General features: G+C 43.4%; 1 protein-coding gene across 1 annotated transcript; it reads left to right on the top strand.

The window, feature by feature from the left end:
• Positions 1-823: 823 nt before the first annotated feature.
• Positions 824-4,482, top strand: LOC100439363 (THAP domain-containing protein 5-like). Its single transcript, XM_063726248.1, is given in 3 exon segments — positions 824-1,639; positions 1,642-2,064; positions 2,067-4,482. Coding segments are annotated over 3 exon segments (1,182 nt in total). The 5' UTR covers positions 824-1,605; the 3' UTR covers positions 2,792-4,482.
• Positions 4,483-20,133: the final 15,651 nt, after the last annotated feature.

Here is a 20,133-nt window from a genome sequence, read left to right as displayed (position 1 = left end):
TGAGCCACCGCGCCTGGCCTGCATCTATTAACTAACGTATCTACCTTCAAAAAATATTGTATCCCTTCATGAGTTGCACACAAACTTAGCAGCTTACCTCCACCTTCTGTTCACTGTGCTATCATTGTCATACATTTTACTTCTACATATGTTATTCTCAAAATTCATTGTCATTATTTTTGTTTTAAACTGTTAATTAACTTTGTGAAAGATTTAAACATGAGAGAAAATTGTCTTTTAAGTTTATCCACATATTCACTATTTCTGGCAATGTTCTTTCCTTTGTGCAGTTTCAGATTTCCATATGGTATCATTTTCTTTCTTCTAAAGAGCTTTCTTTAATATCTCTTTAGCATAAATCTGCTAGTTATGAGTTTTCTCGGCTTTTGATTATCTGGTAGAGTATTTTGCCTTCATTTTTGAAGGTTTAAAAAATTTTTTAGAGACAGTGTCTTGCTCTGTCACCCAGGCGCAATCATGGTTCACTGCAGCCTTGCCCTTCTGGGCTCAAGTAGTCCTCCTGCCTCAGCCTCCCAAGCAGCTGGAGCTACTGGCATGTACCGCCACATCTGGCTTTTTTTTTTTTTTGTAGAGACAGGGATTTGGGCCGGGCGTGGTGGCTCATGCCTGTAATCCCAGCACTCTGGGAGGCTGAGGCAGGTGGATTACCTGAGGTCAGGAGTTCAAGACCAGCCTGGTCAACATGGTGAAAGCTTGTCTTTACTGAAATACAAAAATTAGCCAGGCGTGGTGGCGGGCGCCTGTAATCCCAGCTACTCGGGAGGCTGAGGCAGGAGAATCGCTTGAACCCAGGAGGCGGAGGTTGCAGTGAGCCAAGATCACTCCATTGTGCTCCAGCCTGAGTGACAAGAGCGAAACTTTGTCTCAAAAAAAAGAAAGGACAGGGATTTGCCATCTTGCCTAGGTTGGTTTCTGAGGTATTTTTGCTAGAAAGAGAATCCTGTGTTGATATTTTTCTCCCAGGAGTTTAAGCATGTTTTACTGTGGCTTGTTTGGTTACTGATGAGCATCCTACTGCCAGTCCCACCTTTGTGTCTCTGTCTGCCTTCATGATCTCTTTATCACTTTTTTGTTTGTTTGTTTGTTTCGTTTTGTTTTGAGACGGAGTTTTGCTCTGTCATCCCAGGCTGGAGTACAGTGGCGTGATCTTGGCTCACTGCAACCTCTGCCTCCCGGGTTCAAGCGATTCTCCTGCCTCATCCTCCTGAGTAGCTGGGATTACAGGCATGCACCACCAAGCCCAGCTAATTTTTGTATTTTTAGTAGAGACGGGGTTTCACCATGTTGTCCAGGCTGGTCTTGAACTCCTGACCTCAAGTGATCCACCTGCCTCGGTCTCCCAAAGTGCTGGGATTATAGGCATGAGCTAACACATGGCCTATCACTGGTTTTTAGCAATTTGATTATGTATTTGGGTGTGGTTCTCCTCATGTTTCTTCTGCTCAGTCTTTATTAGAATTCTTGAATGTGTTGACTTTTAGTTATTAAATCTGAAAAATCTTCTGGACCTGTGGCGCAGCCTTAGTGAGGAGGGCCACCCTGCACCCGTCGCCGGCCCCGGTCTCCCGGGGCCTCACCCGAGTGATGCCCCGCTATTGCGCAGCGATTTGTTGTAAGAACGCCAGGGACAAAACAATAAAGACCGGAAGCTGAGTTTTTATCCATTTCCTCTACATGACAAAGAAAGACTGGAAAAGTGGTTAAAGAATATGAAGCGAGATTCATGGGTTCCCAGTAAATACCAGTTTCTATGTAGCGACCATTTTACTCCTGACTCTCTTGACATCAGATGGGGCATTCGATATTTAAAACAAAGTGCAGTTCCAACAATGTTTTCTTTGCCTGAAGACAATCAGGGAAAAGACCCTTCTAAAAAAAAATCCCAGAAGAAAAACTTGGAAGATGAGAAAGAAGTATGCCCAAAAGCCAAGTCAGAAGAATCAGTTGTATTAAATGAGACAAAGAAAAATATAGTTAACACAAATGTGCTCCCTCAACATCCAGAATTACTTCATTCATCTTCCTTGGTAAAGCCACCAGCTCCCAAACAGGAAGTATACAAAATAACATGTTAACTCTTAATCTAGTTAAACAACATACTGGGAAACCAGAATCTACCTTGGAAACATCAGTTAACCAAGATACAGATAGAGGTGGTTTTCACACATGTTTTGAGAATCTAAATTCTACAACTATGACTTTGACAACTTCGAATTCAGAAAGTATTCGTCAATCTTTGGAAACCCAAGAAGTTCTTGAAGTAACTTCTAGTCATCTTGCTAATCCAAACTTTACAAGTAATTCCATGGAAATAAAGTCAGCACAGGAAAATCCATTCTTATTCAGCACAATTAATCAAACAGTTGAAGAATTAAACACAAATAAAGAATCTGTTATTGCCATTTTTGTACCTGCCGAAAATTCTAGACCTTCAGTTAATTCTTTTATATCTGCACAAAAAGAAACCAGGGAAGTGGGAGACATAGGCATCGAAGACTCCTTGTATGAGGATGTAGACTGTGGGACCGAAGTTTTACAAATTGAACATTCTTACTGCAGACAAGATGTAAATAAGGAGCATCTTTGGCAGAAAGTCTCTAAGCTGCATTCAAAGATAACTCTTCTAGAGTTAAAAGAGCAACAAACTCTAGGTAGATCGAAGTCTTTGGAAGCTCTTATAAGGCAGCTAAAGCAGGAAAACTGGCTATCTGAAGAAAATGTCAAGATTATAGAAAACCGTTTTACAACATATGAAGTCACTATGATATAGAATAACTAGGTTTTAAAACTATGGCTGTTAAATAAGCTTTTTCCAGCCAAACCAAACTACATGTAAAGTGAACTTTTTCCTGTATAAAGTTCTCATCTTAATGAACCCATGAGAGCGTTGTGAAGTTATGAACTGTATCCTATTCTTGTAATGCTCATTTAAGAAAGACCAGAGAGTTGGGCTGGAGAGAAAAGCAGTTTTATTACTTGATAATTTTCCAAATTAAAATTTAGCACATAAAAGGATTCAGTTATAATATGAGAAAACAAAGAATTGTTCAAAGAGCACAGGCTGGAAGTCAGGTTCAGGAATCAGTCCTGGCTCTACCACTGGCATATGACTTGGGCAAGTTACTTATGATTGTGCCTCAATGCCTAATTTGTAAAATAAGCACTTACTAGATTTCTAATTGTCTGCTTCTTTATAGTTCCTTCCCTTTTTATTAAGATATTTCTATTAGAACACATTTTCTGTAAGATAATATATACTTAATACTAGAAGTTGGCTAGAATTTGATGATATTAACTATGTATTATTTTCAATATTTATTGAATTCTGCGGTGTTTGACCTTTTGGCTGTAGTTACATATTACAGTTATATTATCTGTGATAGAAAGGAAGATAAACCTTTTTTTTTTTTTTTTGAGATGGAGTCTCGTTCTATAACCCAGGCTGGAGTGCAGTGGCCTGATCTCAGCTCACTGCAGCCTCCGCCTCCCAGGTTCAAGTGATTCTCCTGCCTCAGCCTCCCGAGTAGCGGGGATTACAGGCGCACACCACCACATCCAGCTTATTTTTGTATTTTCAGTAGAAACAGGGTTTCACCATGTTGGCCAGGCTGGTCTCGAACTCCTGACCCCAGGTGATCCACCTGCCTCGGCCTTCCAAAGTGCCGGGATTACAGGCGTGAGCCACTGTGCCTGGCCAAGATAGAACTTTTATAATTTTATTCCAGTTGAACTAAACTAAGGAACCACCCATTAGCCCAGTTCTTAGGAGAGGTACTTCAAACTTGAAAGAATATGTGTTTCGGTAACTTATATGTGGCTAACCATCAAATACATAGTCATCTAAGCTAAATGTTCTGTATTTATACAGTTATATTTATAAACCAAAAATTTTAATGAGGTTAATTTTAAATATATTTTAGAAATCACAGTTTGTATCTGTTTCTTAGTAGGTGTGGCCTTTAAAATGTGTGCTTATTCATTGTTAAATTCCAGAATATAGAGTAATACTTAATACTGTACATTCACACTTATGTATATTTTATTAAAATTTATAAGCAAGAAATTGTACATAAGTGGTCATGATCTTAGGGAGACAAAGAATTTCTCTTAGGAAAGAGAAGTGATGGTAATGTAAATAAAAATACTGTTTATATTCACATGATTTTAAGAAAACTGTAAAAGCAAAGACTTTAGTAATGACACAAATGTGACAAATAGATGTTTTCTTAAAATTGGCAGTCAATATAATTATGTTTCTGCCTATGATGTTGAGGAAGTTCTATCAGTCTGATTCTTAGTTTTCTCATCTGTTAAGTAGAACATACTATTACTTACCTTAAAGGGTGGCTTTGAGAATTTTGTAAGGAACAAACATGTTTTTGGTTCTGGAATATAGGAGGTGCTCAATAAAAGTTGACTCCGAATGGCAAAAAAAAAAAAAAAAAAAAAAGAAAAGAAAAATCTTCATCCATTATTTCTTCAACAACCTTTCCCTTACCTTCCCCTTTCTTAGCTCCAATTACATGTGCGTTATCCTGCTTGGTGTTTTCCGTGGCTTCTTCGTGCTCTTTTTATTTCTTTCCCGTTTTTTCCTCTTTGTGTATTTTTCACTTCCAGGAGCTACTTTTGAGTCATTTTAGTAGCTCCTCATTAAGTTCATTTTTTTCTCTACCTTTTTAAACCATATATTATGTATTTATAATAGCTGTTTTAATGTCCTTATCTGTTCATTCAGTCATTTCTGGTCTGTATCTTTTCTGGTTTCTCCTAGCTATTGGTTACTTTTTTGTTGTTGTTATTGTTTTGTGTTTCTAGTAATTTTTGAATTACTAGACATTTTTGAATAGATTTTTGAATAGTTGATGGACATCATAAATTTTATATCATTGTTTGCTGGCTTTTGTTGTATACCTTTAAACAGTGTTAGAGTTTGTTCCTGGCATATGGTTAAGTTACCTGGAATCAGTTGGATCCTTTTGAGGATTACTTTTAAGCTTTGTTAGTGTCGGTATAGAGCAACCTTTACTCTAAGACTAGCTTATTCCTACTACTAAATCAATACCCTCTGGGTACTAAAGGAATACCCTTCTGGGTACTAAAGGAATACCCTTCTGGGTGCTAAAGACTGGCCAACTCTCCCATACATTGCAAGGTCCTCCTAGTCTTGCTAGTGGGTATGTAAACTGTTCTTAGCCCTGTATGGTCTCCAGGAACTATTCTGTCTACACCAGCCTGGTGATTCTTTCCCTGGTCTAGTTATTTCTCTCCTGTTTGCATAGTTCAGAACTCAGCCAAAGACTCAAGTGAACCCCTCTGCAGATCTTTAAATGGTTCTTTTCTTAGCTCCCTTTCTTGGGTATCCTACCCTGTAGATTTTAGCTCTCTTGACCTTCCCAAACTCCATTCTGTCTCTCTCTTCTTAACATAATGAGGCCACCAGACCCTGTGTGTCTCCTCCCTGCCTGGAAACTGCTTCCAGAGAGTACCTGATGTGACCGTAGGACCTACCTCATTTGTTTCATCCCCTCAGGAACCTGAGTCCTGCTGCCTGTTATCCAGTGTCAGAAAACTCATTTCAAATTTGTGTGGTTTATTGTTTGGTCAGGCTGGAGGGTAAATTCAGTCCCTTGCTACTTCACCATGATGTGAAGAGGAAAAATCTTGAAAGTAGATAATTCTAGTAATTTTTTATTAGAACATTATGAATGTTACGTTGTTGAATAGCTATGGGCTTTGTTTTGGCAGGTAGTTACATATGAATCAATTTGGTTCATTTGAAGCCGTTTTTTCATATTAATAAAAAGTATTTTTAAAATGTGGTAGAATATATATAACAATTTACTATTTTACACTTTCAGCTCAGTGGTATTAAGTACATTCACATTATTGTACCACCAGTACCACCATCCATCTCTAGAACTTTTTCGTCTTCTGAAACGGAAACTCTGTGGCCCTAAACACTAGCTCCCATCCTCCCTCCCCTAGCCCCTGGCAGCTACCATTCTACTTTCTGTCTTCATGAATTTGACTACCCCAGGCACCTCATGTAAGGTGAATCATAAAATATTCTTTTGTGGCTGGCTTATTTCACTCAGTGTAATATCCTCAAGGTTCATCTGTTGTAGCATGTGTCAGCATTTCCTTTTTAGGGCTGAATAATATTTCATTGTATAGCTAGTCCACGTTATGTTAATCCAGTCATCCATCCATGGACACTTGATTTGTTTCCACCCCCTGGCTATTGTGAATAATGTTGCAGTGAACATGGGTGGAGAGATGTCTCTGTGAGGTGTGCTTTAAATTTTGGGGGGTATGTACCTAGAGGTAGAATTACTGGATCATATGGTAGTTCTATTTTTAATTTTTCGAGGATCTGCCATACTCTTTTCCACAGTGGCTGTACCGTTTTACATTCCCACTAGCAGTGCACAAGGGTTTACTTTCTCCATATTCTTGCTAACACTAGTTATTTTGGGGATTTTGTTTTATGTTTTTGATAACAGTCATCCCAATGTTTGTGAAGTGGTATTGAGGCCTGTTTTTAAACATAACTGTCAGGGCTAGAGCAGCCGTTACTCCACCAGAAGTTCAGCTCTCCTACTGAGGTGAGACCCCTCTACGATCTTGGCTGAATGACGTGGGGAATGACTTAGGACATTGCTCTGGCTGATTAGAGTCTCTCACATTTCTGTGAATTCTTTATTTTTATTTTTTGAGATGGAGTCTCGCTCTGTCACCCAGGCTGGAGCGCAGTGGTGCGATCTCGGCTCACCGCAACCCCCACCCCCTGGGTTCAAGCAGTTTTCCTGCCTCAGCCTCCCGAGTAGCTGAGATTACAGGCGTGTGCCACTACGTTCTGCTAATTTTTTGTATTTTTAGTAGAGATGAGGTCTCACCATGTTGGCGAGGGTGGTCTTGAACTGCTGACCTCAGGTGATCCACCTGCCTTGGCCTCCCAAAATTCTGGGATTACAGACGTGAACCACTGCATATTTCTGTGAGTTCAGAGAACTGTTTGTCTTACAACTTCCTGATAGTTTTGTTTTGTTTTTCTAAAATCTAGCTTTTACACAAGAATGGCCTCTTACCCTTTTCAGATTCCTCAGCCGTTTTTCTCCCCAGCTTTCTCCTCTGCAGCTCCAGCCGCCTCCGCATCCCACAAACCTGGTTCGCCATCTCCTCAAGTTAATGAGACCTCTAGGCTTTGTCTGTGGTCCCTCTCGCTGTGTTCATGGCCCAGAAATGCCTCTGGTTGAAAGCCAGGGTGACCACAGGGCTCACAATCCTGCATGCTTGCACCCAGTGTCTGAAAGCAGCTATTTAATTGTTTTGTCCATTTTTATTTTTATTTTTTTTTTGAGTTGGAGTCTTGCTTTGTCGCCCAGGCTGGAGGGCAATGGTATGATCTCGTCTCACTGCCACCTCCACCTCCCGGGTTCAAGCAATTCTCCTGCCCCAGCCGCACCCGCCACCACGCCCGTCTAATTTTTGTATTTTTAGTAGAGACAGGGTTTCACCATATTGGCCAGGCTGGTCTCTTGGCCAGGCTCGTCTCAAACTCCTGACCTCGTGATCCGCCCACCTCGGCCTCCCAAAGTGCTGGGATTACAGGCATGAGCCACCGTGCCTGGCCTTGTTTTGTCCATTTTTGTAGTTGGTTACAGTGGGAAGTTAAATGCAATCCTTGTTACTCCATCTTGAACAGAAGTGGAAGTTGCTTTTCATTTAGTTTATCTTTCTTGGATGCATCTCTTTTTCCTTCTTGGTTTACTCCCTTGTTTTGGTGGTGCACGTGGTCCAGTTGCTTTCTGAGAAATGGGTTGTATGGAAAGTTAATTTTGGGAAATCTTTAATATAAAAAATATGCTATTATACTTGCTTGCTAGTTTGTCTTAGTATAGAATTCTAGGTTGGAAATAATTTTTCCTCTTACTTATGATGGCATTGTTTTATTATCTTTTATCTTTCAACAGCTGAGAAGTTTAATGCCATTTTGATCCTTAGTCTTTTCCCCACCTCTTTGTCTGGAGCTTTCAGAATCTGTTTCTTGTACCCACTGATCTGAATTTCCCTGGGATATACCCTGAGGTGATTCTGTTTTTCAACATTGTGCAGGTTACTCAGTGCCCTTTGTCACATATTTGCATTCTAGGAAATTTTTTTAAATTACTTCTCTGATTTCCTTACCACCATCTTGCTTTCTGTTTTTTCTCTCCATCTGGAACTTCTGTTGTAGTCTCGTTGCTTCCACGTTCTCTTTTCCCAGCTTGTGTTATCTGATCTCTCTGTTTCATATTAGAGGCGTTTCTTGAATATCTGGTCATCTTTGCTCATTTTTAAGATCAGGGCACTAAAAAACAGAATGAAACTCTTGATCATGTCAACTATATAGTCATAATAGGGTAGCCTGGTTAGATCTTTTAATCAGAAAACTCTTCATGTTGGTAGTTTTAAGTCTTTTCTCTTGGGCTGGCCAGATTGTTTTTGTTCCAATCTCCTGCCTGGTGAAGTGTCGGCCTAGCAGCCAGTATTCTGGGTGCAGAGTGAGGGGAAAGAGGTACGGACTCGTCTTATTCAACAGTGTCAGTGTTTACTAACCCCCCGTTTTCAATATGGTGCTGCACCCTCAGTTCAGAGAGCGTCTATCTCATATGTCCAGGAAAATAAATCTCTAGTTGCCTACCAGAGAGGGCATGGGGATCTGAGGCTCTGTTTACATCTTTACTTTGTCTTAATTTTATTACGGTGGAACATTTATCAGCTACATGACAGATTTATTTGTACCCTCATCCACTGCCCACCCACTGGCTGATTTTGAAGGAAGTCTCAGATATCAAATAAAAACACAGCCACAGTACCGTTATTACATCTAAAAACAGTTATGTAAATAAGATGTTAACTATGTTAATAGGCATTTATGATGAAAATTGTGTAAGATCACCCCATATCTCAAATTCTTCAATAGATATCTGTTCTTACAGTTTGCTAGCTTGAATGAGATCCAAATAAGGTTTATATACTAAGTGTCTTATGTTTCTTGTGGATTCCACTCCGTCGTTTTAAAATACTGCTGGTACTTGTTTTGTACACTTGTGTTTGTCCTGTGGGCTTGCAAAGATGCTGATTGCATCCTTGCAGCATCATTTAAGACGTTACTGTGTCTCTGTTTTTCCTGAGAGTTGTCATTAAATCTTTATCATAGTTTGTAGTTCTCAATTTGATTAAATTCAGGTTTGTTTTTGTTTGACAGGGTTCCTCATAGGGAATATTGGCTCCTCCCTTAGGATGTACATATTGCACAATAGCCTCTCTTTTTGTGATGTTATTAGCTATTGATGATAATTACCTAGATCTATTAATTCATAAAAGTTTGCAAAAAGTCATACTCTGAGAATTATATTTCTTTTTTATCAGCTGGAATATTTGGTTTGATTGCCCCCTTGTATAGATTGTATAGGAAAGGAGGGGAATTATTTACCAGTATTCAAAAATAGTGAGCATCTTCAAAAAGTGACCAATGAGAATTGTTAAAATTAGTGTCATTTGATGAGTTTCAGTCCATCATAGTTATTGTCCTTATTGGAGCTCATATTTTCTGGCCAGTGAGAGCTCATTCAGTTTGGCCTGTAGTCCTCATAATGTGACCCAAGCAGTTTTTGGGAGCCTCCCTGATGTGTTGAGTAGTCCCAGGCTCCTCTTGTACATTTCGTGCACTAGACCTAGAATCAGCTGTTTGTCCAAGGACTTATGGTTTGAGTGGAAAATGGCAGTTGGAAACCATGATCTGGCCTCTAGGAGTGTTATTGCTAATGGGTTGGTCATTGACCATTGTTTCTAGTGCTTTTCAGTAATCAGAGCTAGAAGATTATATAAGCATACATTTAAAAAGTATACATATATAAAATTATGCATATAATTGTATGCATGAATTATTTTTATGATAATATAGTTGTATGAAATTTTTTAGGATAAACATGTGAGTTTGTACTGATCATTCCAGTTCAAATTTAGGACTTGAGAATTTTAACTTAACCTCATTGGTCTTAGCTGTTTATATCCTTTTAACTGAGCCGAAAGTCTGAGTTCTCAGTGACACCAATGTGATTACTCATTCGGTTCAGCAGTACACTCACTGTAGTCTAAGAGTAACATTGCAAACACTGCCACCGTCAATGTGATTCTTGAAACAGTTTAAGATTTTGTTGCAGTTGTTTTGACCTTAGGGGTATATCCCCTTAGGGAACACAAATACAGCTCTTCCGTATGGCTGTTCTGCCCCCAGCTGGATACATAATCAGATATATTTGTTTAGTTTTACCACCAATTTGTAGGCGTTGTTTTTAAAATCTGTCTGTATTTTTATATTTATATGGTACCAAACATCAAGTTTTCAAAAAGGTATATTCAAATAATACGTATTTCTGAATTTCCAAAATAGGTAATGTTTTTTAAAAATGTATGGTTTTTTCTTCTATTAAAAAATAAGCAGGCCGGCTGGGCGTGGTGGCTCACGCCTGTAATCCTAGCACTATGGGAGGCCGAGGCGGGCGGATCACCTGAGGTCAGGAATTCGAGACCAGCCTGGCCAACATGGTGAAAACCCATCTATACTAAAAATACAGAATTAGCCAGGCATGGTGGTAGATGCCTGTAATCCCAGCTACGCTGGCGGCTGAGGCAGGAGAATCGCTTAGAACTTGGGAGGCAGAGGTTGCAGTGAGCTGAGATTGCGCCACTGTACTCCAGTGGCTCACAGTGGCTCACAGCTGTAATCCTGCACTTTGGGAGACTGAGGCGAGTGGATCGCTGAAGCCAGGAGTTCAAGACCAGCCTGGCAAAACCCATCTCTACAAAAAAATACAAAAGTGCAAAAATTAGCCAGGTGTGGTAGCACGCACCTATAATTGCAGCTACTTCGGAGGCTGAGGTGGGAGGATCAGTTGATCCCGGGAGGTGGAGGCTGCAGTGAGCCATGATGGTGCCACTGTACTCCAGCCTGGGTGACAGAGTGAGGCCTGTTATACTAACATCCTTTCTTAGACAAATGGAAACATACCAGATACATTGTATTTTCCTTTTTTTTTTTTTTTTTTTTTTAGTTTTTAGCTTAATATATTCTGGAAACCTCTTCAACCTGTAATATAACATGGAGCTCTCATTTTTTTCACAGCAGTCTGGTGCTCCCTTATGTGCATGAAGCAATTTATCTAACCAGTGCCTTGCGGAGACTTTGGGTGTTTTCACTTTTGCTTTTGCCATAGTACCACAATGAACAGCCTTGTGTGTATTTCTTCTCAGGCCTTCACTGGTATATAATTGGGATAGAGTCATGAAAGAGATTGCTAGAGGAAAGGGAGTGGATTTGTGATTTTTTTGCCTAATTGCCTAGTTCCTGTCTCTAGAGGTTGCACCATTTTGCCTCTCATCAGCCATGCATGAGAAGCCTGTTTCCCTCAGCTTGGCCAACAGAGTATGTCATTGAGATTTTGGATTTTTGCCAGTCTGATAGGTGAGAAATGGTATCTCAGTGTAGTTTTAATTTGCATTTCATGATGAATGAGTCAAACTGCTTTTTGAACAGACTCAGTCATTTTCCTTATTTACCACCATTCTCAGCGTAGCTGAACAAACTCAGTGATTTTCCTTATTCACCACCATTCTCAGTGTAGCTGAGCAGACTCAGTGATTTTCCCTTATTTACCACCATTCTCAGCCTAGCTGGTGCTACCCACTTCTGTCCCTGGGCCTGGGGACAGTTGGCTGTGTTTTTCCTTGTGGGATTGCTCCCCCCGCTCAGGGTTTGGCTTTCCTTGAGTATGCAGAGACAGAGACTGCTCTTTCTGATTTCCTCTTTTATAATATGAGTGCTAGTATCTGTTCTCCCACTTTGTTCTTGCGGGTCTATGCCTTTTTAAAAAAGCATTTCGTGTCTTACTGGGTTTTGCAGGTAGCAGAGGTAGATGCTTATGTTCGATCTACCCATCTTTAATTTAAAGAATCCAAAAGGAACTTCTGTGCTGAAAGCCACCACAAACGTCAGCTATTTTCATGATTAAGGGGGAAAAAACCCACTTCCAGGTCCTCCACAGCACACTTCAGAACTTGGAGTAACAGTTGTGGTGGGCACTGCTGTTTGAAAAGGGCACTGCTTTTAGTTTTTTCCTCTGCTTCAAGTTGTGAATCAATTTCACTTGAATCAATTGTGGCAATCAACACAAATCAATTCCAGAGCACATGGCTTCAGCATGAGCAAAGTTCCTGGTTTGTGTGGATTCTTCTACTTGGGACTGGGATGAGTACATTTTTGGGGGTGCTTCAGGGTGTTTTTTGTGCTGAGAGACATCAACTTCGTGTTGCCTGGGACTTTCCCAGGCAGTAGCCTCCCACGCAGGCCCCCACAGCCCAGTGTGTTGTCACATCTCAGGTGAGCCTCATCCTGTGGGAGTCACTGCAGCGTTGCCCTTTCTTTGAGTCAGAAAAGTAGCATGAAGAAGTTTCAAAATCTCACCATATCCACTTTTCTTTATTTTCCTATTTGAGATGTGTGTTTTGTAGAGATAAGTTACCTTAATCAGAACGGCAATATTTTAACTTAGCCTCATTGATCTTATGTGTGTATATCCTTTCGAGATTATGTAACATGGCATAGTGATATTTTTATGCTACCTTATCTGATATCGTCACATGTACCCTTCACTTTTTTTGATTCAGTAACATCTCAGTAATGTATTCCGCCCAAGTTTTTTTCCCTGAAGAGACCATTTTTCCATAGGGAAACTAACCTTCAAGAATGGATTTAGCTAATTCCCTAGTGTCCCACATGATGATGAAGCTTAAAGTGTTTAAGTATAGTCAATGTACTCTATACTGGTGTATCATGGGATTTATTTCCAAATGAAAAATATTCTCACGTACTCTGATTTTAAGGGGCTTATGTCCGTGTATGCTGTAGAAGATGCTTAGTAAATGAGTGGGTTGTCAGGAAAGCCCTAGGTTCAGTCTTTCTGTCGGAACCTTTTACACTGATAATCAGCATCCTTAATTCAGTTCTGTGCTCCGCTGTTGTTAGGAATAGGTGTGGTTTTGCTGCCGCTTTTGAGATGAGTTGGCCTACTATGACAGAAAGCCTAGGGTCCTCAACAGAACCTTGTCAACACGTGTGGGGTTCTTATTTAACTGACATCTCTAGCTTTTGGAAGTTGAATATGGAAGTGGCTGGTATACCCCTCCCCCCCAGTACATTTGAGAACTCCAAAGTCTTGAAGACAGCGATGCAGATGCTTAGGTGGCAGCCACTGTCATCACATTCGGGAGGAAACAGTGTCTGTGGTGAGCGTCAGCAGGTGCATCCTGGGAAAGGGCTGAGTCGTGGCAGCAATGCTGCATTCTCACAACCAGGTCCCTTACCAGGGGCATGCAAAGAAGCTGTGAGTAAAATAACTTTTTTGGATAGAATTGGAATTGGTTTTCCCTGGAAATATTTTTTATACACATTTTTTAGTACATATTTTTTATAGAAAGAGAAAAGAGTTACCTCTGACTTATATTTAACGGCTTCTTGCATGTTAGGAGCCGTTTAACTTATTAAAAGCCTCCTTGGATCTGCTTTAAATTACTGCTGATGAAGCGCCGACTGTGTTTTCATGTGATGAAGTCAGCAAGGATGTCCATGTTAGTGCAGAGGGTTGCTTCCTATTGAATAAGGAAAGTGAAAAATCTCAATGTAGCTCCCTAAGGCCATAACCCAGCCTTTCTGTTTCCTCAACTTGAGGCTGAAGAACACTGACATCCTATTGAGCTACAGTGTTAACAAATTTATCGTTGGTGCATGGGAGGGAAAACAGCAACTCAACTTTTGCTCCTGCCTTCCAGGCCCTGGAATAAGATTACTTTTCCCACCCCACCCCAATCTTTCTGAAAACCAGCTGTTGGAAGTATCTCAGTGCAAACAGGGAACATGTGTGTCCATGCACGTGTTCATCTGTGGGTCTCAGCAAAGGGGGTACACTTGCTGTTTCTGTTACAGCTGTCAGGCTAATGCTGGGCATGCTTCCTAACTGCCCTGTGGGTGAGTTTCTTATTCTGTAAAGGGAATGGATTGAAAAGGTATGAATCTAAGAAAAATCAGAATTCAGTATTCATGAAGCAGTGATTCCCAGAAATTTTGGTCTCATACCCTGTATTAGGGTTCTGCAGAGAAACCAGTAGGAAGGGTGTGTGTGTGTGTGATACCTGTATTAGGGTTCTGCAGAGAAACCAGAAGGGAAGGTTGTATGTGAGTGTGTGTGTGTGTAAAATGAACTGGGCTGGGTGTGGTGGCTCACACCTGTAATCCCAGCACTTTGGGAGGCCGAAGTGGATGGATCACCTGAGGTCAGGAGTTCGAAACCAGCCTGGCCAACATGGTGAAACCCCGTCTCTACTAAAAATACAAAAAATTAGCCAGGCGTGGTGGTGCGCGCCTGTAATCCCAGCTACTCTGGAGACTGAGGCAGGAGAATTGGTTGAACTCAAGAGGCGGAGGTTGCGGTGAGCCGAGTTGCACCACTGCACTCCAGCTTGGGCAGCAAGAGTGAAAATCCATCTCAAACAAAACAAAACAAAATAAAACAAAAAGAGGAGCTGGTCCCTGCAGTTATGAAGGCTGAATCCCATGGTCTTCTTTCTACAAATTACAGACCCAGGGAAAGTTGCTGGCGTAGATTTCACTCTGAGCCTGAAGGCTTGAAACCAGAGGCAACCAATAGCAGAAGACGACAGATGTCCCAGGTCAGCAGTCAGGCAGAGAGACAGAATTGAACCTTCTGCTGCCTTTTTTTCTATTCAGGCCTTCAAGGATTGGATGAGAGGCGTGAATATTGGGCAGGACATCTGCTTTTCTGAGTCTCCCAGTTCAAATGCTGATCCCTTACGGAAATTACCTCAGAGACACAAACCACTCGCTGACACTTGCCCCTAAGACACACTCCCCACTAAAAACACTCCCCCTTCACACGCATTGTCCCCTCACAGACACTCTCTTGTCACACATTACCCTCTCACACACCCCCACTCACTGAGAGTCCCCCCTCACACATTCCCCACCAACACTCCCTCCTCACACACACTCCCCCTCACACATACTACCTCCTCACACTCCGCCTCACACACACTCCCCCCACAAACACTCCTTCCTCACACACACTCCCCCTCACACTCCTCCCTCACACACTTCCTCCTCACACGCCCCCTTCACACACACACTCCCCCTCACCCACACTCCCTCCTCACACTCTGCCTCTGCCTCACACACTCCCCCTCACACACACTCCCTTTCACACACTCCCCCTCACACACACTACTCACACTTCCGTCTCAACACATCCTCACACTCCCCCCTCACACACTCCCCCTCACAAACACTCGCTTTCACACACTCACTACTCACACTTCCGTCTCAACACATCCTCACACTCCCCCCTCACACACACTCCCTCCTCACACTCCCCCCTTACACACACACTCCCTCTCACCCACACTACTCACTTCCACCTGAACACATCCTCACATTTCCCTCACACACACTCCCCCTCACACACACGCCCCCCTCATACACGCTCCCACTCACACACACTCCCCCTCATACACACTCCCCCTTCACACACACTCCCCCTCACACACACTCCCCCTCATACACACTCCCCCCTCACACACACTCCCCCTCATACACACTCCCTCCTCACACTCTGCCTCTGCCTCACACACTCCCCCTCACAAACACTCCCTTTCACACACTCCCCCTCACACACACTACTCACACTTCCGTCTCAACACATCCTCACACTCCCCCCTCACACACACTCCCTCCTCACACTCCCCCCTTACACACACACTCCCTCTCACCCACACTACTCACTTCCACCTGAACACATCCTCACATTTCCCTCACACACACTCCCCCTCACACACACGCCCCCCTCATACACGCTCCCACTCACACACACTCCCCCTCATACACACTCCCCCCTCACACACACTCCCCCTCACACACACTCCCCCTCATACACACTCCCCCCTCACACACACTCCCCCTCATACACACTCCCCCCTCAAACTCCCGCTCACACACACTCTTCCTCACACATATTCTGTCCTCACACTTCCTCCTCACAGACACTCCCCCCTCACATACACTTCCTCCTAATACACGTTCTCCCCTCACACTCCCTCCTCAGAAACACTCTCCCCCCACACACTTCCTCCTCACACATACTCCTCCTTCACACAGCTCTCTCCTCAAACTCCCGCCTCACACATTCCCCCTCACAGACACCCCCCCACACACACACACACACTCCCCACTCAAGACACATGCCTCTCACAGAGACATTTCCCCACGCTCAGACACATGCCTGTCACAAACACTCCCAGAATCATTTTTGATCTGAGTACCCTGTGGACCGGTCATATTCACAAAAAAGTAACCATTGCACACCCCTTTGTAGTCTAGAAGCATTGAAAACCCCAAAGAGTTTGTTTCTGTGGTTTGCATCAATCAATATTTAATGTATTAGAAATTAAAGCTGAGAAATTAAAAACATATTTATTAAAAAACAATAAATCTATTACCTGCTAATATTATTTTTTGTTTATGGACAGGGTCTTGTTGTGTGGCTTAGCCTGGAGTGCCTGGTGCCTCACCCTCCTGAGTATCCGGAACTATAGGTGTGAGCCACCGTGCCCAGCCCTTGATAACATTCTTTATGAATGTGTGTTATTTTTCAAAACTGTATTTTCCCAAACAAAAGTAGCTAGTGAGCAGGGTGGTATTGTCTTACATATTTTCAAATTTCAGCTTAATTCCCACATCTGCTTCTACTTTCACTCTATTGTGATTTATTGTTTTTGGTTGAAGTTTATGAAGAAAATCTCGCCTCACGCAGATGTATATTTGGAGAGTGCAGTAGCCTTTTAGATAATTGTGGATATTCTTCTTTGATGCTACATTATGTGTTGGCATTGGGGATTCCTTAAAGTTAGTTCAGTGTGGAATGTGAAACCATCAATAAAATTGCCACCGTCTGTGCCCCTAAGATCTGTCGGTGGACCTGTACTTCGAATAGATATTTTACTGTTCGTGGTTCTGTAACTGTTCATTGGGGAAGTATTGGTTGCCTGAGTTATGCAGCTCTCCCAAATGTTGACACATTTTGTTATAAAATTTTTTTAAATTACATTTGTTAATATCACCACTGATCTCAGAAAAGTCTTTAAGTTTTGGAAATCTGTCAAGCTCACATCATCAATACATGTTTTCCAAAATTCCAGTTTTTGCTGGAAAGCTCAGTGTTATCATTAGCAACAGATACTGTCACTTGTGCTTGAACTGAAGGACTTGTTTTTTGTTTGTTTGTTTTGAGACAGAGTCTTGCTGTGTCGCACAGGCTGGAGTGCAGTGGTGCGATCACGGCTGCTTACTGCGGCCCGGACCTCCTGGGCTCAAGCGATCCTCCCCCCTCAACCTCCAGAGTAGCTGGGACTACAGGCACGTGCCACCACACCTGGCTATTTTTTGTAGAGATGGGTTTTTGCCATGTTGCCCAGGCTGGCCTTGAACTCCTGGGCTCAAGTGATCTGCCCACTTTGACTTCCCAAAGTAGTGGGATTACAGGCATGAGCCACTGTGCCCAGACCTGATTTTTTTTAAGCGCCAAATGCCACCTATGAATAGCTGCAGATCACCTTCCAGCACCCTTGCAGGGAACATGGCAGCCCATGAAAAGTGGCAGGTTCAGCCACAACGTAGATCATCCAGATTATGGTAGGAATCTTCTCCTTGGGACAAATCCCTTCCTTCAGTTATAGCAGAGGAATTTCGTACGTCCTTCCTTGATAACCAAAAAGACGTGCACTCAGGGTCAAGCTTTAATAAGTTGATAATTTTATTTCCTCATCAAAGATATGCTTAAGCCAAACTGACCTTGTGTTTTCTGTGGCAAGGGCCATGGGGAACAGGATGCCTGTAGGTGCAGTTGCTGTTGCTCCCAGCCCCCACCCTGCTAGGTCCCTCCATTGCCACAAATGCAACCCAGTAAAGAGCAGACAATGCATTACAATAATTGTGAAGGCAGTTTCTACTTTGGGAATCCCTGAAGGTGTTGTGGAGACCCCCAGGGGTCCGTGAACCACTTTTGGAAGACCATGGGTGATTCTTCCCATCCCAGGAACTCATCTGCAGGTGGAAGGGTGGAGGGTGAGGGTCAGCATCTGGAAGATCCTACAACTCTGCGAGCCAGCACGTTCCCCATGAGCAGTGGGAGGTTTGCTGAAAGTTTTGAGCGTCTGGGGCAGGTGCATCAAGGCTGTGCATCTCATGCCTGCCGCACCATCTAGGAGGGACAAAGCCACTGGTACTTTCCTCCCACCGGCCTGGGCTGATCAGCAGTACTTCAGCTTGGCGTTCATCTCTGGGTGGAGCTGGAGGCCACTGGCGCTAGCGGGCTGGCCTGGTCCACTTTCCTCCCGTCTGGCTTCTGAGTGGGAAGCCAGCACTGGGTGTCTTGGGCCCACGTGTCCTCAGTCAGTCTCCTTCTATGTCTCTGCTGCCTCTCCCCTTTCCTGCTCCATCCTCCATCACCTTACCTTCCTGACCTGCTCTGTGGACCAGAACCTTGATTGCTGACTCTCAGAACTTCATGGATGCCAACCCACCTGGGGCCTGGGAACCCAAGGGGGCTCTTCATGGGGGTTCATAGGAGAGAAGCCTCTGACTACACAATGCTGCCTCTGAGGCCAGCCCTGCCTCACAAAAGGGACGTTCTGCAGCAGAGACAGAGTCTTTGGTCTCACTGCCTGGGGCTGCTGGCTTGCATTCGCTGCTCAGGACTAATGAGAAGCCCGTCCATGGCACTTATGTGCTCAGCACCTTTCTCACCAGCAGGATCCCACAACAGTCCACAAAGTCAGTGCCGGCCCACGGGCCACCTGGCTGAGCTCAGAGCCGCCACCTGGCCCAAACCAGCCACGTTTGTGGTTCCTGTCTTTGGAGGAAGGTCATTGTTTTGAAAATCATGATTTTAAAATTAAATGTGATATTTTCTGCAGGAAAGCCTAGAGGAAGCCTTGTGTTTTCAGGCTGCAGAGGCCATTAACAGGCACCTCCTGGGATCGTCTAGATGTCTGCACAAACGTTATGGGTGAAGGATGGCAACACAGTGATAGCCTTTATTCTGTGTCTGTGGAAACTCCAGCCAGGAAAAGGGTTAGAGTGCTAGGGGGCTTCAGGCCGGAGAGAGCGCTGTGCAATGTTGCCTCACTAATTATCTGGGTTTACAGCACATTCTGGCCTTAAAGGAGGAGGAGGCAGCATTTTCAAAGCCTCCGAAAGACTCCCTGTCCCCCAATCGCTCTCTTGCCAATGCCTGAAATTCTTTGTTAGCAGCGTATTGCTCCAATCTAAGCATGGCTGTCTCTCCTAGGTCTCCTTTTACAAGTGCAGTGATTCTGAGAAAACACTGAGTGGCTGGAGCTTCTGCTGAACGGTTTAATCAGCTCCCCATTATTTCTGCAGTAGGAGGAGCCTGGGTCCCAGCTGGTACTTGGGGTACAGCTGGCCAGGTAGGGTGAGTGGGGGTCCCCTGCCCTCTGAGGGGCAGACAGTGTGGGCTCCAGATGATGGGCTTATGTTCCAAGAGAAGACAGAAGCCTTAAGTTTTGTTTGAAATCCTCTAAATTTTATATGTTGGTAACTGATTCTTAAAAACTCAAATTCCAAACTCCCTGCCAGTCCCGATGAGAACTTCCTGGACTGCAGGAAATGCAGGAAGAGCTTTCTGAGAGAGCAGCACCAGGGAAGGCGCCCGACTCACAGCTTGGAGCATTGTGACATGCAGCCACACATCACACGCCACCACACACCGCCACACACCACCACACGCCGCCACACGCCACCACCACATGCTGCCACACGCCACCACCACACGCCGCCACACACTGGAACCTGGAACACAGACCCTTTGCGGGTGCAGCCCAGGCTGGTAGATAAGGAGGGCTCGTGTGAAAAAGTGTTTTCCTCCTGCTGAAGGATGAGGGGCTGGCCAGGGGAAGGGAGTTCTAGAAGTAGGGACAGCCTGT

The sequence above is a fragment of the Pongo abelii genome, chromosome 6, assembly GCF_028885655.2.
Source record: "Pongo abelii isolate AG06213 chromosome 6, NHGRI_mPonAbe1-v2.0_pri, whole genome shotgun sequence".
Lineage (NCBI taxonomy): Eukaryota > Metazoa > Chordata > Mammalia > Primates > Hominidae > Pongo > Pongo abelii.
This window is presented reverse-complemented; position numbering and strand designations above follow the sequence as displayed.